Below are 23,623 nucleotides of genomic sequence, written 5' to 3' on the forward strand. Positions count from 1 at the left end.
GAAATAATTAAACACACTCGCTCGCATTTTGGTTTAGCCGCTTAATGAGCACAGAGCAAGAGAGAATCAAGTATAAACATCAGATAGTTCAGCGAATGATTTCATAATCAGTAGTTCATCCGTCGACTGCTCACGTGATCACTCCAAATACCAAAGCTACCTAAATAATCCAAAATGCAACTGCAACTGTTGATATTCTTAGCGGTAAGTCAACAGGATTTCATTCATCGCCTGCTCAATTCAATTGTGTTAATATATTCGCAGCTAGTTTCCGTTGCTGTCAGTCAGCCACCAGGCGACATGTGCCTCAAGGACAACAATGTGACGCATGCCGAATTGGAGGCACTGTCCCCCAATACGCCCGTCGAGAACGTCGCTCCCAATATCAAGTGCTATGCCAAGTGTCTGCTGAGGGATTACATTGGCGACGATAACAAGCTGAGCCTGGAGCGCGTTGGCGACAACGCCAATGCCCAGGAGAAGGTCGTCCTTCAGCAGTGCATGTCGCAATACGATGGCGTTAGCTCCACGGCTCCCTGCGACTATGGATACCTCCTTTTACAGTGCCTGACTCTGCGCACGGAGCCCAAGCGCAGCGTGGAGATTGGATACGTGTACAATAAATCTTAGCTAGTATCAGATGCAGATCAAGCTCAATAAATTAACAAAGAATATCGCATTTATTATGCTCAAAACTCGTCTACAAATTGTGCAATAACTTGTTTATTTTTTTTTCACTGACTGAAGCGCACAATTCGTGGGCTCTAACTTGTTATTACGTGTCACGTTATTAACTTCTGTTAACAATTGTGTTTTTATTTTCGAGTACACCGTGAACTTCTATTGTTCTTTTTATTAGCTAAGTTGTCATACTATTTTTAATGTTTGTGCTAACAGAAAAGAACCAGAAGAAAGTATCGCCGACTTCATTAACTGTACTATATATATTCTAGAATTTTGCTAACTTTTATTTAAAATTTTATTGGTATACAAAATATAACTTTTGGTATATTTTGGTATTTTACATTTTCGGTATATGAATATTGACTATTTTAAATAAAATACCGCTTAATAAACTTCAAACTATACTGTTATACGAAATAGAGCTTTTAGCAAGTTTTAGTATTTATTCGGTATATTAATCTTGCATATTTTTTTAATAAAATACCCTAAATATAAAAATACATATATTGCTATACCACATATGGTTTTTGGCATATTTTTTTTTGTATTTTTTGTATATTTTAACTAAAATGCTTCAATGTTGTATTATACCGTTACATCAAATATACAAAATCATCTTTTAGTATTTTTTGTTATAATAATTTGTAAGATCTTATCTACTAGATAATATCTACCCGCTATAACTTGCTTTAATGTGTGTGTGTGTGTGTGTGTGTGTTTTTAATGTTTCTATTTATTTAATTTTGAAATTAGTCATACTCATATTTAAGAAAATCTAATTATTACAGACACGAAGAATTATATTGTAAAAGAAAACAATAATTGACATATTTATTTAGCTGATATTTATTAATGCTTTTTAATGGCACACTTAAAAAAAAGTGTACAACATTTCTACAAAACAAGAAAGAAAAAGAAAACACATGAGTTGTTGATAGTTAATATATTATATTTTCAAATTAATTTTAATATTTCCATGATATAGATTATGATTGGAATAAAAATGTTTTTTCGTCTGTAGTCAGCTGAAAGAAAATACAACGTTTTTGTAAATTAAAGAATTGTCTTTGGAAAATACTTGAAAGATTTATTGAGATAGCAAACATATTAATCATTTTGCTCAGGTTGCTGTTGCTTTTGTTATTCTTTAGGTTATTTTGGCTTTTGCTGTTCTCAAAACTTTCCACAATGTTCAACAATCTGAACTGCAGTTGTTTATGATATAAAGTATAAGATATATATTTACATATCTAATTATGGTTACGTAAAAAAAATACAAAAAAAAAAAAAAAAAAAAAAAAACACTACGTCGGCAAAATCTTATCACATGACAGTTATGATATACATTTCGATATATAGCATTTGAACATTATAACATGGATAATGCCTAGAGTATGGGTATGATATTTGGTCAGATTGTTTAACCAACACAAAAAAAAAACATATACATATATGTGTATAGAACTATATATCTAATAAATATATCTAACAGATACATATATAGTATAGTAGAGTATAGTATATATATTATTGGGATGCGATGTCGACGACAAGGCGCGCTTTTTATTACATTAACTTGGTCTACTGTCTTTTTGGTAATCAGTTTTTTGCTTTGTTGCTCAATTCGACTACAATAAACATGGTTGAACAATAAATAAAACATTAAGCTTAGCACATACACAAAAGAGACGAACGAAAATTAAAGAGATGTTCGAAAATGTGAAATGGAAATTGTTAAATACAAAAAAATTATTAATAAATAGCCGCACTCTAAAGTGCGAAGCTCTTTCTCTTCTCTGCTCCTTTTTATCTCTTTCAGTTCATGACATAGTATTTGTGTGATGTTTTCGATTGGAATAATTAATTAATGTTTGTTGTTAATATTGTTGTTGTTGCTTAGCACACGAGACGTTCGTTGTCGGGTCGAAAGATGCGTTCATAGTTCTCAATAAGCATCTTGGCCAACATATTCATGCGGCCAATATCAAAATTGATAACATTCGCGGCCAACAGACATGGACCCCAGACAATGGCCAGATTTGAGGCAGGCATCCGATTCGAGCCACTAGCCGCTGCAACGCTGTCAAAAAAAAGGCAATATTAATAATGTTTCCAGAAATTTAACATTTATGGAATATTCGAAAAGCAATTTCCTCTGAACAATTTCTAGTTGCTCTATAAAATGGAATGTTCAATACAGTTCAAATATAGTTTTCGAGTTATGTCTTTAAAATCATTCCAATGATTTTGTATTAAGTCACAGTTCTAATTCTAATTTAGCAACTAAAATTTATTCTATTATGATTACATGAAATATATATTCGCAATAATGAAAAGTATCTATTATGAGTATATATTTCATGTACTTCTAATCGTCATAGTTCAAGTTTCATGACACAGATCAATTTATGATTCGATGTATTATAAAGAATTGCTGTCATGGAAAATGTATTAATCACTGTCAATAATTATTACAAAATACGTTTTATTTTCAAAGCTCCTATTTCGTTTAAAGATAGAAACATTGTGCATTTCATATTAGCAATACAAATGAGTCTGACGTCAACATGGATTAGCTAATAAAGCTGATTAAAATTTTTACACTAAGAAAAATATATTTAAGTTTCATTTTTTCGATTATAGAAACTAACAGGAAATGCTTTGATGGTTTTAACTACTTTTCAAGGCTGTTCAATTAAAATTACTCCTTTCATAATATCATTTACGAAAATAATATTTATATTTGTATCCTATTTGCAAATAAACTTATATATTTCTGTTACAAAATCGTTCTAATAACTGAACTTTGCGATGCTAAAGCCACTTTGGAATATTTCTGTATTATAAATATTTAATATAATAATTAAAATTATACACTTTCAATATTATTTTCAATTTATTGCAATTTGCTACTCTCCGCTACTTTTCATTATACTCTCCGCTATTCCTCACTTTACTCTCCACTACTCTCGATTTCACTTTTTGCTTCTATTCGCTATACTCTATGCTACTCTCCACTTTGCTCTCCGCTACTCTTCGCTTTACTCTCCACTACAACCCATTTTACTCTCCACATTACTATCCATTTTACTCTCCACTTTACTATCCACTTTACTCTCCACTTTACTATCCACTTTACTCTCCACTACTCTCCACTTTACTTTCCACTACTCTTCGCTTTAGTATCCGCTACCTTTTGCTTTAGTCTCCACTATTCTTAACCTTGTTCTCCACTACTGTCCACATTACCCTTCGCTTTAGTTTCCACTGCTCTCCGCTTTACCCTCCACATTACTATCCACTTTAATCTCCACTTTACTATCCACTTTACTCTTCACTACCCTCCACTTTATTTTCCACTACTCTTTGCTTTAGTCTCCGCTACCTTTCGCTTTAGTCTCCACTATTCTTAACCTTGTTCTCCACTACTGTCCACATTACCCTTCGCTTTAGTTTCCACTGCTCTCCATTTTACTCTCCACTTTACTATCCACTTTACTCTCCACTTTACTATCTCCTTTACTCTCCACTACTCTCCACTTTACTTTCCACTACTCTTCGCTTTAGTCTCCGCTACCCTTTGCTTTAGTCTCCACTACTCTTAAGCTTGTTCTCCTCTACTGTCCACTTTACTCTTCGCTACTCATCACTTTACTCTTCACTTTACTCTCCACTTTACTCTTCAGTTTACTCTCCACTTTACTCTTCACTTTACACTCCACTTTACTATTCGCTTTACTCTCCACTTTACTCTCCACTTTACTCTCCACTTTACTCTCCACTTTACTCTTTAGTTTACTCTCCACTTTACTCTTCAGTTTACTCTCCACTTTACTCTCCACTTTACTCTTCAGTTTACTCTCCACTTTACTCTTCACTTTACACTTCACTTTACTCTTCGCTTTACTCTCCACTTTACTCTCCACTTTACTCTCTAATATACTCTCCGTTACTCTTCGCTTTACTCTCCACTAATCTTCACTTTACTCTCCACTAATCTTCGCCTTAGTCTACTCACTTGGTCAAATGCTTGATGAGGAAGCGCAGCGTGGAACGATTCGGCTCGGGCATCTCATCGAAGGCGAGACGCATGCGTTCGATGGCGGCTTCGTCGGTGAGGCGGCCAAGACGCTCGTAGGCCTCCTGTGTGATCAGGGGGGCGGGTAGCTCGCGAAAGAACTGCTTGTGGAGGCTGGTTAGCGTATGAATGTCGTCGGTCTGGAGCCAGCGCGGATCATAGAGATGCGTTAGCTTGAGCTTCAGTTCATCGACCAGCAGCTTATTGCCTGAGGCACGATAGAGGCCATCCTGTTCGATGGCATCGGGACGCTCGATGTGGGCGCAGACATCGACAACGAAACGTGGCACATACGGATGATCGGACATATTCAGCTCGAGGGCATTGAGACGTGCCCCAAATAGCGGATACTTTGACTGCTCATCTAGACAGAGGCTGTTCACCTGGCTGCGGCGTGAGCGCGATTTCTTATCGCCCCTGCTGCAAAATGCAATCGATTAGTCAGCTACACAGTGGATGGGGGGGGAAGAGGAGGGGAGATGTTTACTCACATACGAAACACATTGCTGGGTGCAACTGCAACGTGCAACAAACGTCAGCGTCAGCATGCGTCAATGGGACATCAGTCATCATTAAGAGTTGGCGGCACATGAAAAAGCAAAACAATGTCAACTGATTAGCACAAGTCAAATACAATATACACATAAGGTGGAGGAGGGAGTGGAGGGGGGAGAGGAGGTAACCTACACTCTGACAATCTTCTGTCCATGTTGTTGTTTCGCCTCCCACAACTCGGCTGTCAGCAACCTGAACCTAAACTGTTTTCTTGCCCAACGCTCTAGGCAAAACTTAAATGCAGCAGCGACGGCGACGTCGACGTCGACAGCGACTGCGACTGCGACGTCGATTGCAGTTGGTAGTTGTTGTAGAAATATTTATCGTTTTTATATTCTATGCATTCAATATGGTCATGGGGACTTTTTGCATACGAATTTTGATCACAACTCTGACTCGCTTGCATTGCCAACAAACAAAACCACAGCAGCAACAGCAACCACAACAGCAACCACAGCAGCAGCAACCGCAGCAGCGACAGCGACAGCTACAACAATAGCGTGGGCCTTATAATCAAACAGCTAGTAAGATTCCCCACAACGTGAATCATTTGCCACACTCGACGACAAAATTCCGACTACCAAAAACAAATACAAAAAAATAAAAATGAAGTGAGCTTAAAAAACAATAAAAAAAAACCCCCCACTAAAAGTGAAACCCGCAAGACTTTCATTAACTAAAAACAGGCGCAGGCAAGTTGAAAGAGACGACAATAGGCCTGTTCTTCCCTCTCTGTCGCTCAGCTTTCTAAGCCTTCTTCTACAACCATTCCACAAATCCCAATCGAAATCGCATTCATATTCACAGTCGCATTCGCATTCGCTTTCGGCTACAAATTCAAATTCAGATTCGCATTCGCAATTCACATTTGCAAATTCCAATTCCATTCATAGCTGTCTCTAAGTATGCCTCCTTAACTATCTGTATGTGTGTCTCTGTGTGTGTGTGTGTGTGTGTGTGTGCGTAGGTGTGTGTGCAGCCTTTTAAGGTCACCCAGCATTGAGTAGCTGGCAAACAGGTCTCTCCCTCTATCTCTGTCCCTCTCTTCTTCTCGCTCTTAATCTCTTTCTGTCTCTGTCTCTATATTCCCATCAGTCGGATCTCCAGACATCGGGGCGCCCCTACTTTATGTGGTCAGAGCATGTGGGTTTCGCTCTATTATCTCAACCACTTTTCAACCGATATTTGCAATCGTTTCTTTAGAAAAATCACTCTCAATTCGCTTCACGAGCCAAAATTAATAGCCAAGTCAACCAACTTAGACAACTAATCAATATGCTTCATACATGCTTAAAAACTATATTTCAAGATGCGAGCATATCAATCAAAGCTCTATAGATTGTCATCTTCAATGATAAATTATATAAACAAATTAATCGTTAAGAACTCTTTTTTTAAGTTTAATCAACTCCGCATTAAATTTGCAAATTTTAGCAATGTGTTAACAATGACAAATTCATTTGTTTGCATTTAACACAAATGTGTTAAATAAACAGGCTACAAAAAGGAAGTGCACGCTTAATAAATGCTAAAAACACGAAAGCATCCTGATTAACTGGTCCCAAGATTTGATTAATTTCCAAATACCGTTCAATAAAAAATACTTTAACAATCTGCCTTGAGAAATTATTGTATTTTATTAATTAAAAAGGAACTTCCAAGCTTTTGAAAAGCATTTAAATTTATAGTCATTGAAAAACTTAACAACTTTAACAATATAGAATGCTAAAACCAAGGTATGACTCTAAAAATATATTGAATAAATATACCAATAAATACTAAAATATACCGAAGGTTATATTTGGTATATCTATATACCACAGAATCTAAAACAATATGCTAATACTCTAAAAATATACTAAATTAATATATCAACATATATTTAAATATACCAAAGGCTATATTTGGTATATCGATACATTTAAAATATACCATAGACTGCAACAGTTTTTTTAATATAAAGATTGAATTGGAAAATGGATAAAAGTTCGGATCAACTTGAAGTACTTAATTGAAATAATAGCTAACTACTTAAAATAAAATTGTTGTTTTAAATTTGTGATGCGAAGCATTTTTAAAAGTTGCATTTGAACCAATTGTAAATTGCAGGTGGCAAAGCAATAATTCATTTCAATGGAGGCGAGAGGTTTCACATTGATTGCCATTGGGGGAAAATCGACAACAAGAATAGCAACAAATACGAGACTAGACAGAGCAGAGAGTAAAGCACACCTGGCCAGATAGTTGCAATTAATTGTGTGTAAATTGTACTCACATTTCATGCGCATGCGATTCTTAATCGACTTCTTGTCATCCTCGCCGGGCAAATCGACAAGATTGCCGATGGAGGCGCTCTTGAAGCGTTGCGATTTCGATATCTGTTGCGTTTGCTGCACCTCGTTGTCTTCCTCGATTTGCTGGGCACGCCGAATATCACTCACTGGCACAATCTGCAAAAGCAAAAGCAAAAGCACAAAAGTACGACACGCAATGAGTAAAAGTTGAAAATAAATTCACCAACACAGATATGAATATGTTTTATGTTATATGTATTCGATTGAGATACAATTTGAGCAAAGACTCCAAATTAATTGCAGATTTTCGTGCAGTAGAAGTTCACAAGTTTTTCCTAGATATTTCGATTTTCGTTGCATTATTTTTTTGTGTCTTACCGTTGTTATTCTACGTTTCGATTTGCCTTTACCCGTCATTTGTTATCTCTTTTGCAGTTGCCCCGGAAAACGAAAAAGAAACACAAACACCAACACCAACACACACAATATAAAACAAAAGAAACGAAACGAAACGAAAAATTGATAAGAAATTGAATTGGATTTTTGTAGGAAAAGCAAAAGCGAAGCGTGCAATGCCAAACGCAAACGGTTAATGTGCCCAAGATAACGAAATGTTGAAAAGTGTTCGAGCATTGCACGAATTTGTTTCTATTTATTATCGTTCTATCGCCAGGCAGAACTAAGCTCTCTGTCATGCCACCCACCGACCAACCAAAACCCTGCAACTTCCCCTCCTTCTCCCTTGTGTCTCATGTATGTAACTACTATTAATTGTATACACACATATGAACATATGTATCTGATAGTTCGATTTCTTCAGTCGCAGCATAAACAATGCGGACACAATGCTGGTCAGCTGTCTAGAGTATAAAGTATATAAGTAGCCGGCAAATCAGCTGTAAATACGACTGCCGACTTGAGTTACTTGGCCATAAACAAGCTTCCCCCGTCTCCAAGCCATTTACAAATAGTAGAAACATATACTATAAATACCATACAGTACTCTATATATACCCCCTTGTATATAGCTTGCAACGCATCGCATCAAATCGCATCGCATCTATCGTGTTTATCGTGTAGCTTTCGCATTCCTGGAATTAATCCAAGCAGCTGCCTTTCATGTGCACTCGATGTTTGTTTGTATCTATATCTACAGCACTCTTGATTCGGCTGCAACTGTCACGAAACAGTTCGAAAAAGAAAAAAAAGAAAACAAAAAGTAAATAAACGATAACTGCGATTGCGTAATCGCCACAAATCCCTCAGCCATCGATACAATTTCAACAAGTATGTTCCACAAATGATGCCATCTACGTTGTGCTCAATTTGTTCAAGCCAAAGAAGATGTTGGCAGATCGAACAACATTCCAAATACAGCGCAACATTTCCACTGTTTAATAAAATATATTCTGCTTGCTTCAACAATTGCTCACAATTTGAAATATAAGGAAGTATGAGATTTTTTATTTTAATATTTTTGTATTTAATATTTCACTTTATAAGAAAACCACAAGAAAGCTGCAGTTAAGTTTGCTTGAATCTGAACAATGCGGTATTGTTCCTAAAATATACCAAATTAATATACCATAAATATACAGAAATATACCAATACAAATATACCAAAGAAACTAAGCATCCTAGTAAGTAGGCGTTTTCGCCCATACAAAAGTATTTCTTAAATAACTTCCACAACTTTTGCCTAATCCCAACCAAACTTTCAGGAATCATAAAAATTGTAGTTATAATTATCTATACCCAAAATCGGGTAACAAAAATTTGACTGCTATATCATTTCGACTACTAACGCTGATAAAGAATATATAGTACAAAATTTATAGATGTGTGTATAGAATTTCCCTATTATATACATCTTCTGAAGGCACAAACTTATAATCTACTACTCTACTCTACCCTAACCTACCCAACCATTTCCTGCAAACAATTCTTTGTCTATGAAGTCTGTCAAAATCGAAATGTGCGTAATTTGTAGAAGGAAACTTCTCATACATATACATATAATCTGTATAAGCATCAATTGCCCAGTGAACTCAGCTGAGTATCTAGAGTAATACTATCTTAGTAATTTATTTTATAACACCTTCAAATTTCAAAATAAACAAAAATTTAAAATGGAACAAAGTACTATACATATAATATGTGAGTTGAAAAAGAAAATTCTATATTGATTCGCCAAACCTTAAAGTAAGCACTTTTTTAAGTCATTACAATAAATAATATTTCAGTCATATTAAATTCCACAGATTGTTGTAAAATTAAATTTTCTATTTTTGTAATAAAGTGTTCATCAAAAAAACTGTACTCTTCATATTAAGCTTGAGAGTAAATACAATATTTTTAATTGATTTGCTTTACAGTACATGTAAAGAGAAGATGAAAAAGAGCACAGGCCAATTTGACTTTTGTAAAACTGTGTAATACAATATTTTGTTAAGATTAATTCACTATAATTTACATATTAGCTACCAACATATGTAGTACAAGGTTATTAGTATTAGTATAAGCCGACAATGTGGTATATTTTGTATTCTATGGTATATTTTAAATGCACTCTATATAGCCTTCGATATATTTAAGTACTCTTTCGGTATAATAATTTGGTATATTTTAAGAATATTACCGCACTTTTATTATGAATGGGGCGAACACACTCGACTGTCGCTTCTTTAATTCTTTTGCGATAATTGAACGTTTGGATGCTAACAATATTTCCTTTTTTTTATTTGTGTAATATTTTAATATTTATTGAAATAAAAATCTATGTTTTTGACATTCCGAATGAGGATTGCATATTACTATTTCAACTCAATTGTTGATCTAATTTGCTACCTCTGCAAATCGCTAGCAAAGCTAGTTCAATTCTCTCTCATTTTGTACTCTATGGTATATCTGGAATGTATATATGTACATATAGTATAGTATAGTATATATAGATAATATCGATATACCCTCGGTATATTTAAATACATATGAGGTTATATTTATGTGACCTGCGCTGTTTTATCAGTGCAAAATTGAAACTAAAATACGCGAGATTATAATCAATTTTGTTTTGCCTAATCTTTGTTGTTGGTTGGCATAGTGCTATTAATGTTTTCTTTTGTTTGCTTTTTAGTGTGTGCATAAACAAAAACGCGAATAATGCGTTGTGATTGCTGTCTTTGTTGTTGTCGAAGTTGTTTTCGTTGTTGTTTTTGCAATTGCGCGCTTTTTGGCCATGTTTTAGAATATGCGCAACGATAGTTGTGCTGCCAACAGATTAGCATACTTGTAGCATTGTATCTGTATCTGTATCTGTATCTGAATCTGACTCTGACTCTGAATCTGTTTCTGTATCTGAATGTGGAACTGCGTTGGCTGCTAGCAACAAAATTGAAATTTATATGCGTTGCACGAATTGTTGTCGTTGTTCATTTTTTTCTCTCTCTTTTTTTGTATTATTAAATAATGTATACACTGTAATAGAAGAGTGATGTATGTACACTTTGTGATTCACTTTATGATGTGAAAATAAAGTCACAAATAATTGTAATAGTAAACAATTGCAAAGCAATAAAATAAAATAGTAAAACAAGTTAATTCACCTACAGGGTATACGCTAGTCGAGCATTGACCATGCACAGCATTCTAACTTGATTTGTTTTTTATATGTATTTGATTTTATTTTTGAAATTTTAATTGATACGGCCCCGAAGCCGCAGCCACAAACACGAACGTATACATGTATCTGAATCTATGTATCTTTGTATCTATGTGCTGTGCTTGCTTGTAGTTTTGTAGTTGTAGTTGTAGTTGTTGTTGTAGTTGGCATAAGGCCGCTGTCGCTTAGCACACGCTCGCTCGCAATTCGCCCATATGATTCACCAAAACAATGTCGGCATTTGTAACCTGTTGGTCTTTTGTTTTGTTTTGATTGTGATTTGCGAGTATCTCACCGAAAAGAGCAAAAAAAAAAAAAAAAAAAGTATCTCAAAGTGCTTTTTGTTTGCACATTGAGTAATTCAGCGCTTCTTAAACTGGCCCCGCATCATTCATGGACACAATGTCAATGCAGGCAACCAGTCAAGAGATTGTCTTAGCCAAATACATTGTTGCCAAGCATCGAGCGTTGAACGTCGACCGTCGACCGTCGAGTGTGTACTATATAGTTTGAGTTTGCTATTGACTTGCCATTGCGTAGGCAAAGTTATTTAAACATCCGCTGCTCAATTGGGTTTTTTTTTTTTCTTTACGTTTCGTGTGGCACTTGCAACCTCGACTAACGCCACGATATGTAAAGTATCTTAAATTTTATTTTTATTTTGTTAAGCTCTAAGCTCGCATTATACATTCAAATACGCTCTCGAGCACACTCGACTGTGATTTAAATTATTTATTTATTATAAATACATTTTCACGCTCATCGCAGCGATAACAGCGATGTATATGAATACATAATTCATATAGCATTCATAATTTATACTTATTAGATTAATTTAAGGTATTACTAAACTATTTCCTTGAAAATTCATTGTCATCAGATTTTTATTCTGAATAATTCCAGCTTATGCTCCGCAACTCAGCTAAAAACAATTCTCAAAGCTGTGGTTTTATCCGATATAAATAAAATTCTGAACTCATTAAGCAATCTTTGAGTTGTTGAAATACTGATTTATAATACCATATAAGGAAATAGAACCCCAAACTATTTCCATGTCATCAACTCTTTATTCTGAATAATTTCAGCTTTGCCCCGCAACTCATCAGAAAAACATTTCTATTTCATTTAAATACAGTTTCAAGCAGAAAACATTTCAATTTAATTTAAATACAATTTTATCACAATATAAAATCACTTCGACAAATTCTTACTTAAAATTCTGAACAAAAATTTAATAATAATTTTTAACCACAAACTATTTTCATGAAAATTCATGTTCATCGTCTTTTTATTTTGTATAATTTCATCTTTTTACATAATTCAGTAGAAAACAAGTAAAAAAGCTACAGTCAAGTGTACTCGACTATAAGATATCCGCCGTCCAAAAACTTAGCAAATTCCCAAATTTATAATATAGAAAAGGTATAAAAACTATTTCTCTAAAATTGAATAAATTCATCCGAATTCAACGAAAATCATTTCATTTTAATTTGAATACAATCTGAGAAAATAAAAGTTCCATTTATTGGCTTTTTATCATTTTGAACTTCAATAAAAATGACTAATTTAATAAGCAATCTTAAACTCTCAAATTGCTTAAAATATAAAAAATGTATATAATACGAAACTCGTGGTTAAAAAATTACCATTTTTACAAATTTAAAGTTGCACTTGTTTCAACGATTTATATACACTTAATTTCTTACTAAGTAATCTATAAATTCGATAAGTAGAAACAACAGTTATATATTGAGTTCTGTGAAATGATTCTAATTTAGGTTATGCAAGTAATCGTCATCACTCTAGACAAGAAAAGATTTCCGACCACAGAGCAAAAAAAAAAAAAAAAAAACGTAAAAAACGAAATAATAATAACGACTTGACTTGCGATAAGTTTTGAGGCAATTTTGAAGCGCTGCTCGTAATATCCGGCCCTTTTATTTATACATACATTTGTGTATACATACAACATGTTCGTATGTCGAAGAGCCCAAGCCCCGATTTTACGATTTTATTTTTACGAATTTCTGTTGAACTGAACTGGAATGAACTGAACTGATAATTTGTTGTTTACGTTGTTGTTGTTGTTGTTGTTGTTGCTGGAAATGAAGAAAATACGCGGCCCAGCAATAATTATGTATGTAAAAAGTGTCTGCAGAACCTAAAATCAACAGACGATTTTACAAAAATATTTGACTAATGATTAACCAATTAAATGCTGATAAATGCGCTCTCAAGCCGCAAGAGGGAAACCGATAGAGGGGAACTATACTATTAACGACAGCATGAAAATAAAAATGAAAATAAAAAACCGGTTATCCAAAAAAGAAAAAAAAAAAGCTGATGGCAACAGCCCAACAACAAACAGTCAATTCCAAATCCAACGCCAAAGCCAAAGAACTTGGAACTTGGATATGTTATACGAGTCGATGTCGATGTCGACGTCGTGTATGCAAAAATAATTGTCGCTGTGCCCCCAACGCGAAATGTGAAATGTGAATCACAATTTTGGGGTCCGAGAGACGCAGCTCAAAATGAAATTCCATAGAATTTCTCATGCAGGCGGCAGAATGCACTAAATGCAAAGGGAAATCACAACAACAACAACACCAACAACAGCAACAGCAAGAGCCACAGCAAAAGCAAAAATAAAATTAAGCAACTGAGAAAAAAACAACGGGAGAGAAAAACGTGAGAGGCAAATAAATAAAAATACAGCAAGCGCAAAGAAAAAAAAGAGTAATAACATATGATATAAACAAAGCGCAATAAAATAACGACTATACGAAAATTCACAATACAAGCGCACACCGCCCTTTGAAATACTCTACACAACAAAAGTACTGCAAAAAAACAAACAAAGAACGTGATGAAAATTGTAGTTCAATAGTTTCGCAAAGTTTTAAATACATAAATATCGCAATCAATAAATATTTATTGCATTTGAAATCTATTTTATGTACGCTTATTCTTTAAATATACCGAGGGTATATTTGGTATATTGCTGATAAAGTACAAAATAGATAAATGAGCTGAATTAGTAATGACCAAGAAATAGAGTATTAAGAGTTTAATTGAACACCAAAATAATTTACGAAAAAAATACTAAAATATACCGAGTGCTATATTTGATAGATCGGTATACTGTTGCATTCAAAATATACTAAAAAGTTTATTTTCGAAATTAAATAAATACCAAGATAATTTACCACAGCACACTAAAATACACTCAAGACTATACTTGGTATATCGATTTACGATTACACTCAAAATATACCATAGTGTACAAGTTATATTAATAAGCTGAGAATAATGACCAAGAAATTGAGTCTATTTTGAAATTAAATAACTACCAAATCAACCCTCAAAAAAATGCTAAGATATACCGAAGGCTATATTTGGTATATCGATATAATATTAGATGTCAAAAGATGCCAAAGAACAAAATACAAAAAAAAAAATACTGAGAACAAGGCTTGGACTATATAGAAAAGAAATTTCTTTATTCTTTATTGCTGACAACAATTAGTCAATAATTCAAGCTCATTTAATATAAATGAAATCATTTAACAAGCTGCAAATCTATATATTAAAATGCTTAACTTTCTGTAAGAAACATGAAAAGACTTGCAGTTAGTCTGATTTTTTTTTTCTTGTAATTTCTAGCACAAAAATAATTGTTACTTATAAATTACAAAAAGTTGTGAGCAGCTGTCGCTCAGAGGCTCAATTTGGCATAAATAGTGCAGTTTAAATAATTTATTTGCATTTTCAGTTCTTGGAAATAAACAACTGCCCCTCCCCCCTCCAGCTCACCCTCTCGGCAATTGTGTGATGTGTGTAAAATTTTATGACAACGCCTAAACTGTATTGCAAAGTACCAGCCCAGAAGGGGAGCCCAAGTATTTCGCATCAGCGTCGAGCGTTGAGGCTAAAGCAAAGGCAACGCCAAAGCAAACAAAACAAACAAACAACCAAACAAAACAAGCGATCGAATCAACCGTTACACTCGCACACTCGAACACTCGAACACTCACTTATGCACTCGAAACACTCACATAGAGAGCAAGAGACAATTGCAATTTGCAGCGTTTAATTGATGGGGTCACACAGCAAAAAACAATGCAATTGCAGTTCCCATTGTAATGAGCTAGCGAGAAAGCAATGCTCGCCACCAAGGCACAACGAACTTTGAATACTCTTAACTTAGGCAAATTACTCTTTTCTATGACAAATTTTGACATCAAACTGGTCGTGTTTGAATATCGACTAAAACACGACTTTCCAGCAATTGTAGCTATAGCAATTAATGTTCTGATTTGACCAATATTCATGAATATATCTTGTATATCTATAACTACTTCAACAAACATTTTTCTAATGACCGCTTAAAGCCATTCGATTAGTTTAATTACTTGATGTTGTTCACCTTAAAAAAGTGATTTGACACCGCTGCTGATTTTCCAATATTAGTATATATTGTATTCAAAAAGCCTCCTCTTGATCTAAAATTGTTGACAGTAACAATTTAACTTGCCACCGATTGTTGCTATGACAAAGACAGTTAATATTGAACTGATTTATCCAATATTGAAATTTATAGTAGTTATATTACATAGCAACAGCTGTAGTCAGTTTCATGTGGATAACTTAAAAACTGCGCGAGCAACGTGCCTTTAAACTCGCAGACGGACAGACTGCCGAACGGATAGACAACTCTATCGCACAATGCACCTTAAAAACGCGATTTGACACTGTTGTTATAGTAAACATTCAACAGACTGGTCAAATATTAATATATATAATAAATTCAAAGTAATCCAACTTGCTATGACAAATACAGTTAATATTGTTAAGATTTGACTAATATTGAAATATATAGTAGTTATATTACATAGCAACAGCTGTAGTCAGTTTCATGTGGATAACTTAAAAACCGCGTGAGCAACGTGCCTTTAAACTCACGGACAGACAGACAGCCGGATGGATAGACAACTCTATCGCACAATGCACCTTAAAAACGCGATTTGACACTGTTGTTATAGTAAACATTCAACAGACTTGTCAAATATTAATATACATATATATATATCTATAAAACGAACTTATTCAAAGTAATTCCTGTAAGTATGTACATATATCTAAAGTTGTTCACAGTAAAAACGCAACTTGCCACCGATTGTTGCTATGTCAAAGACAGTTAATATTGAACTGATTTGACTAATATTGAAATATATAGTAGTTATATTACATAGCAACAGCTGTAGTCAGTTTCAAGCGGATAACTTGAAAACTGCGCGAAAATCGGGTCTTTAAACTCGCGGACAGACAGACAGCCGGATGGATAGACAACTCTATCTGCCAGCCCGGTGGGAATCGTGCTTGGGAAAAGTGCGCGCCACTTACCATGTCCTCCTCATCCTCACAGCAGTTGACATCCTGCAGCTGCTCGCGCCACGCCAGCACCGAGGTGGGTATCAGCAAGCGGCCGCTGGAGCGGACTCGAAGCTTGCGGCCGGCGCGTGGCGCGACGCCGCGTTTGCTACTCGCCGAGGCGGCGAGAACTGCCAGCGCCCAATCCTCCTTGAGGGGGCGTGGTATCGTTTCGGGCAGATCATCGGTATCGGCTTCGCAGCTGCAGCCGCTGTCATCATTGCTGGGCGGGATTCCAATTGTTGTTGTTGACTTGGACGTCGATGTTGGCAGCGGCGGCGCTGGACGTCGAATGCGCGTCATGAAACGCTGATGAATCTGCGAGCGTTGATACTCATAGAAGATGGCGCTATATTTCTGCGGCTCCGTCAGACTGTAAAAAATGCAAATGTTGCGCAGCATCGGATGCGTCAGCAGCGTGGCATTTGTGGCATTTTCGCTCTGCTCTCTGCTGCCGCTGCTGTTGCTGCTATCAATGCTGCTGCCGCCGGCGCTGCTTATCGAGCCAAGCGTCGCTGTACTGTTGGTCACCGTGCTGCCCACACTCAGCGTCTCGTCTCCCGCTTGTCCCGTCGCTGCTGTTGCCTCTTCACTTTGCTGCTGCTGCTGCTGCTGCTGCTGACGCTCGCTCGCCTTCTCGAACATGAATTCATCATCCGTCTCCCAGGCGCCGTGATCCATTGACGCCGTCGGTGACGGCAGCGGCGACGTTGCTGGCGACGCCGACGCCGTCGTTGTTGTCGCCATCGTTGTCGTTGTCGTTGTCGTTGTCGCCTGCTTAGTCAGCTTGTGACGTGCCCCGGCTGCAAATGCTGCTGCCGCCTGCAAAGCCAACGTCTCTGCCTCCGCCTCTGCCTCTGCGTCTGCCTCATCTCGATCTCCATCGACATCTGCGTCATCATCGCTGACCGTTTCGGTGGCTGTGATGATCTCAAAGTCTTCATCATCATCATCATCATCATCAACTGTGCTGTTATTGCCTGGCTCCAAGGTTTTATACTGCCAGATGGTCTGATAAATCGATTCCTCATCCTCTTCCTCTTGTTCCACCTTCGCCTTCGCCTCCATCTCTGCCTTCACTTTCTCCTCCACCTTCTTCTCCATAATTGTCTCGTTGTTATTGTTATTCTCAGTTCGTGGTTTGCTGAGCGCCGTGCTGGGATTACGTTGCGGCACCTGAGGCGCCGGTCGACGAACTTTAATCACTGCACATTTCTATAAGAACCCAACAAATAAATGAACTTTGATGCATTCGCCCGACAAGAAACACACTCAACTCCTTTTGGACGCACTGCAAATGTTACATTCGAATCAAAGCAAATTTCTTTATTTTCTTATTGAGCTGCAACGATTTCTCTAGATTTAATGAGCGAGTTAATTGCGCTTAAGCGAGTGCAAAATCACTTTAAATCGCCTGATAGCGAAATCGCAAAAAAATACTATTAACTATAATATAAAACTGTTTATGCATTCAATTTGCATTTTATCGAATTGTTTAAGAAGTTGTTATTAGTTTTTATTCGAAATACTTTTAAAGGGAAATCGTTCAAGATTCGTAAACATTTCATTACGCTTGATAACGACTCGTTACTCAGCAATTACTGAATCATTCAATTAAAATTGTTCTGCATTTCACATTTTCTTTTTTATTTCGATCACGTGCTAATACTTATCAAAAGAAAAGGATAGATTAAGAATTGTAACTTTCTGAAGCTTCGTAAGAATTTTAGAATGCTTAATATCAACTCGTTACTCAGCATATTACAGATTATTCATATTTTTCTTTTTAGATTAAATCGTTTAAGTGAAATTATTTACTTTTTTTAGAGATCTCGTTACTCATTTTAATGATTTAAAAATTACTATTTTTTTTTCAAACACTTTTAAAGTTAACACTTTGCAAAATCGTAGTTTGAATTTATATTTAAATATGTAATTGCGCTTTCATATTGACTCGTTACTCAATTCGTTGCTCGTCGAAAGAAGGGCGATATCAAGAATTCTAAACACTCAGACGTTACACAACGATTTGTTCATTGTTCATTAGCATGGATAAACAATTTATAAGCGTATACGTAATATGTCGTTACGTATGAGTATTACGTATACCAGAATGGATTGTAAATAGATCTAATCGTTATGTGCATGTCTGAGCACGTTCACTCGTCGCAAAGCGTTTTCACACAATTTGCAGTCAAATCTCACTGTTCACTTTTTGTAAGTCGAAGTATTCTTTTTATTTGACTCTTTGCTCTTTATTGTTTATCACTTTGCTTTTGCACTCACTGCACAAAAAAAAAAAACAATAACGAAACATTTTGTTTTGGCAAATTGGTTCAGTTTCGGTTTCGTTTCGCTTCGCTTTGTAACTAGCGCTCTTTCTCTTTCTATCTCGCTCTCACTCTTGCACTTAATGAACTCTCGTTGCTGTATTTTGTTTGTTGATTTGCAGTGCGTCCAAATTGTTGTTGATAATTAATTTGTTTTTCAATTATTGAAAATCTATTTGCTTCGCAATGGATATTGACCTGTGTCTGTTGTTGTAGTTGTTGTTGCTGCTGCTCAATATTGATGTTGTTGTTGCTGCTGCTGCTGTTGGCATTGTTATTGTTATTTTCACTGTCATCGCAGCTGGCGCGTCGCTCAGCGTCGCCGCTTTGTTTGGGCGCCGCCATCAAAGCGCTGTCGACTTCGACGCTGTCTCTGTCGCTGCTGCTGCTACCGCACTTTGATCGCGCCTTTGTCTCGCTCTCTCTTACGCTCTCGTTCACGTTTACGTTCTCGCTCTCGCTTTGCTCGTTATCGCTATCGACACGCGATGCGAGCGCAACGTCGTCACTCGCTGGCGTCGCTGGCACAACTGCTGCCGGCTCCATTGACGACGGCCCCAATAGACGTCTCTGTCGCTGTCGCTGTCGCTGTCTTCGTCGCTGCGCCGTCGCTGACTCACGCTCAGACTGTTCACTGCTGCTTCTGTTGTTGTTGTTATTGTTGTTTCTCCCATGTGCGATCGTGGTCGTGTTCGTGTCTGTGCTCGTGGTCGTGCTCGTGCTCTCGTTGAGCTGCCGATAGCAATGACGCAGCCAGCGCTCAATGTTGAACTGCTCGCTACTGCGCAGTCGCAGCCGCTGTCGACGCTGACGGCCATGCAAAAAGGCCGCCAAGCATTTGTCATAGCCAAAGAAGCAAATGACGCTGCGATTGAGGCTGGCAGCGAGTGCAGCGCTCAGCCACAGCTGCTCAAGCGAAACATGACAGGCGAGCAACAGCGTCGTTGACAGCGGCGTCGTTGAATGCGGCGACTGCGCAGCTGTCACTTTTAATTCCAATGACGTTGACTGCGCTGCCGTGTCCGCTGCGAGTCCGCTGAGAAATTCAGTAACAAAGGCCGCATCGTGTCGCTCATTGATGCCACAGCGACGTCGCGCATCCCATTGTGGCAAGTCTAATTGGATTTCCAATTGCTGCTGCTGTTGCTGTTCGCGCTTTGCCAGCAGCTTGCGCTTGAAATCGTTCACCAAACGCAACTGCGTCGACTGCGCTGTTGTTGTTGTTGTTGCTGCTGCCTGCTCGCTGCGTCGCAGTGTCACCAGCTCCGGTTCCAATTCTCTATCCCTCTCTCTGTCCCGCTCTCGCTCGTAGGCAGGCGGTACGCTCTTTGGCTGTTGACAGCCAACGCCTCCCAACACATCCTCATAGCAGTGCAGCTCGCGTCGCAGCGACTGCATCCACTGGCAAACGCTGTCATTCAAATAGAGTGCGGGCGGCGCAGTCGCTGCTGCAGTCGGCGACGCAGTTGGCTGCAGCAATCGCAGTGCCGAAATGCGCGGCTTCTTATGCGCCTTTTTCGTCTCCGTCTCCGTCTCCTTCGCTGGTTCCAACTCCGGCTCGAGTTCGTTTTGGGATTCTGGTTCCAGTTCCGTTTGCAGTTCTTTTCGCAGTTCCGTTTTGAGTTCCTTCTGCAGTTCTAGTTCCAGCTCCTTTTGCAGTTCCTTTTGCTGTTCCGGTTCACGCTCTGCTCGCAGTCTGCCGTAAATGTGCTGCTCGCTGCGACTGCGACTGCACTGTAGCTGCTGCTGCTGCTGCTTCAGCTCACAAATACGCTGCATATCGAACGTCTCCTGCGTGCGAAACACTTCATCCACATTGTGTATGATCTCCAACGAACCACCGCCACCCCCCGCAGCACCGCCTCCCTTTGTGTTGGTGCCGTTGGAGCCCTTCTGCTGGAAGAGACGTCGCTGCAGCGAACTGGAGCGATTCAGCTGCTTCAGCGAGCCAAAGAGACGCGTCAGAGTCGCTGCGCTTGACTTTGAGTAGCCGAGCAGCGTGCGTGATTTGCCCGTCTTGGCAGCAGGTGTCGCAGTCGCAGTCGCAGTTGGCGTCGCTGTCGCCGTCTCTTGCAATTGGGGCGTATCATTTAAGGTGGGCGTGGCAGTTGTTGTCGCTTTGCAATCGCATTGCTCGTTATCGCTGTAAATGCCGCGGCACAGCTCGCAAATGTTTTCATAAATGTTGAATTCACCATCACCGCTGTTGTTGCTGTTGCTGCTCTGCTGCAGCGCTGCCACAACGCTGCCGCTAACAATGCACTGGCAGAAATGACAATAGCGACCTTGGGCGGCAAAGACACCGTAGCCGCAGCCGCGACACACATTCTCATAGATCGCCTCGCGGCGAAAGTATTTGCGCAGCTGCTGCGACGTCGTCGACACTGGCAGATTCTCATAAATGTGTTGTTGTTGTTGCTGCTGCTGGCGACTGCGCTTGTGTCGCTGCTGCTGTTGTTGTTGTTGTTGCTGCTGGTGCTGCGTCGCCTCATTCTGATTGGAAATGTGCTGTTTGTTGTTGTTGTCGCTGATTTGGCTGCTTCTCATTTCCACTTGCTGCGGCATTTCTTTGCCTGTTTTCACTTATTTATTTTCAATTCACTTCTTTCTCTCTCTGTCTCTCTTTCTGTTTGCCTATCACACGCGTTTATCGCACTGTTTGTTATTATTATGTTGCTGCGTCATCATTTATTATACCATTTTCAACAGAATCAAAGACACACGAGAACAACAACAACAAGAAGAAGACTGTGCTTCTGCTACTGCTTCTTCTTCTTCTTCTTATTTTCGTTATCTATTATGCGCTTTTAATTGATGCGAGTCAACTGTCAAATGTTCGCCCTGCTCTCTCCCACTCTCACTCTCAGCCGCTCTTACTCTCGCGCTCACCCTTGCACACATGCGCGCACGCGCTCATTATCTGTTCTCTCTCACACACACACACACAAACGCACGCACACTGCTGCACTCTGCACTTGGCTGCGCTCTGACTCTTTTTCTGCCTTTTGCTCTCCACGCTTAACCCTTGTGTTGTCGCCTGCTCACAATTTTCGTTATCAATTGCTCAATTGTTTACATGCATTTTACAATAAAGATAATGCCGACGGCATAGAACAAAAACAAAAACATTATACGTCTATTGACAAACTATCAAAATAATCTAGTGAAATCGAATAGCAAAAAGCAATAACTGATAAACAGTTGCTTGGGTGAATTTACAGTTTTCAATGTGGTTGCATTTGACCCCTTGCAAGTGAGTAAAGGTTAATGCCAACTGTTGCCTTTGACGCTTCTGGAGACTTTTCAAGTTTGCTTTACTAAATACATTACATGCATTGTGTTTGTTTTATTGTTTTTGCTTTGAAGGCAAAGCCGATGAGTCAGAATAGCGACCAAGCTGCGGCCAGCGGCCAACAAAGCATGTCGAGATGATGACCCTGCCCTCGCACTCGCCCCCTCTCCACTCCACTCCACAAAATACCCCTTCAGCAACTTAGGTCGCTTAGTCCCGGCCAGGGGCGTGCCCGAGCGTCACTCAAATTAAATGCTCCGACATTGCGCAACGGTGCGGAGACCCTTGAGACAACAACAACTGAGTGCGATAAACAGAGAATGAGAGAGAGAGAGAGAGAGAGAGAGAGAGACAGAGAGCGAGAAACTGGTTAACACAGTTGCTGGAATTACTGCTTGATTCTCACTCTCACCTACGCAGCACATAGCACAGGTGTCTGGTCGCTAGTATACACAGAGAGAAAACAATCGTTTGTTTTCTAATAATCCAATTCAAATAATAACTATGATTGATTCTAGAGTATTTATTATAAATGAAAAACTAATGCAGAAGGTTTGTATTTTGATAGAACTAAACTCATTTTGATTATTTAATTTATTATTATTTATTCATTTCTAATTATTTACAAGAGAAAATTTAGTATTTAAAATTAATTTTAAATTTGAAGTCAACTTTTCACATAAAGTAAAATTAGTATTTATAATTCAATTCAAATTCAATCCGAAATCTCAAAAGTTCTCTGTTGATAGAACTTGAAATCAAAATATTCTGACAATTAAAAATTGATTTAATTTTCATAAGTTGAAGATCATACTATGGAATTATTTATATGAAACAATATGAGAAATAAGTTATCAATCCCAATTAAAACCAAAATCTCATAAACCATTTGTTTTATGCTTAGTAATTTTTTGTCCAGTGTATACTATGGAATGCAAAGTAGAACGTTGATCCTATCCTTCTACAAGGTGCAAAAGCAATTAACAAGAATTACAATTGATTTCACTTGTTACACAAAACAATTTGTTATATTTATGCAGTCTATCAATGAATTATAAATTATAGTGTATTCATTTTAAACAGAGTCGATCGTCATAAATAAATCAGTGGAAAGTCTTTGTAGAGTCCAGTTAGTTGCAAGATAAGACGCTTATGCACATTGCAAATGTGGAGACTGAGTACAGTTGATTGCAAAATTAAGAGCGAGACATGAAAAGAGAGCAGACGCAGAAAGTTCACGATCTCCAATTAACCCTTATGCTATGCAGTGGTATTTAGCTAACATCCAAACGGAGTCAA

The 23,623-nt window shown here is 37.8% G+C and overlaps 2 protein-coding genes across 5 annotated transcripts; one reads left to right on the forward strand and one right to left on the reverse strand.

Moving 5' to 3' along the window:
* Window positions 1-89: 89 nt before the first annotated feature.
* Window positions 90-713, forward strand: LOC117573369 (uncharacterized). The gene is made up of 2 exons (XM_034256500.2): window positions 90-204; window positions 265-713. Exons 1-2 carry the CDS (start codon window positions 175-177, stop codon window positions 628-630), a joined length of 396 nt encoding a protein of 131 aa, XP_034112391.1. The 5' UTR covers window positions 90-174; the 3' UTR covers window positions 631-713.
* Window positions 714-1,745: 1,032 nt separating this feature from the next.
* On the reverse strand, window positions 1,746-22,338 carry LOC117563784 (uncharacterized). Of its 4 annotated transcripts, none has more exons than XM_034242315.2 (6): window positions 19,231-21,828; window positions 16,676-17,917; window positions 7,593-7,767; window positions 5,254-5,278; window positions 4,703-5,179; window positions 1,746-2,764 (listed from the first exon to the last, which is right to left on the reverse strand). In XM_034242315.2, the coding sequence occupies exons 1-6, from the start codon at window positions 21,595-21,597 to the stop codon at window positions 2,581-2,583; spliced, it is 4,470 nt and encodes a 1,489-aa protein (XP_034098206.1). In that variant the 5' UTR covers window positions 21,598-21,828; the 3' UTR covers window positions 1,746-2,580. The 4 variants fall into 4 exon arrangements, with proteins under 4 accessions (XP_034098206.1, XP_034098197.1, XP_051864591.1 ...); XM_034242306.2 differs by having other exon boundaries at window positions 4,703-5,182; window positions 19,231-21,822; XM_052008631.1 differs by lacking the exons at window positions 1,746-2,764; window positions 7,593-7,767 and having other exon boundaries at window positions 4,991-5,179; window positions 19,231-22,338.
* Between the last annotated feature and the right edge of the window lie 1,285 nt (window positions 22,339-23,623).

The sequence above is a fragment of the Drosophila albomicans genome, chromosome X (genome assembly GCF_009650485.2).
Source record: "Drosophila albomicans strain 15112-1751.03 chromosome X, ASM965048v2, whole genome shotgun sequence".
NCBI lineage: Eukaryota > Metazoa > Arthropoda > Insecta > Diptera > Drosophilidae > Drosophila > Drosophila albomicans.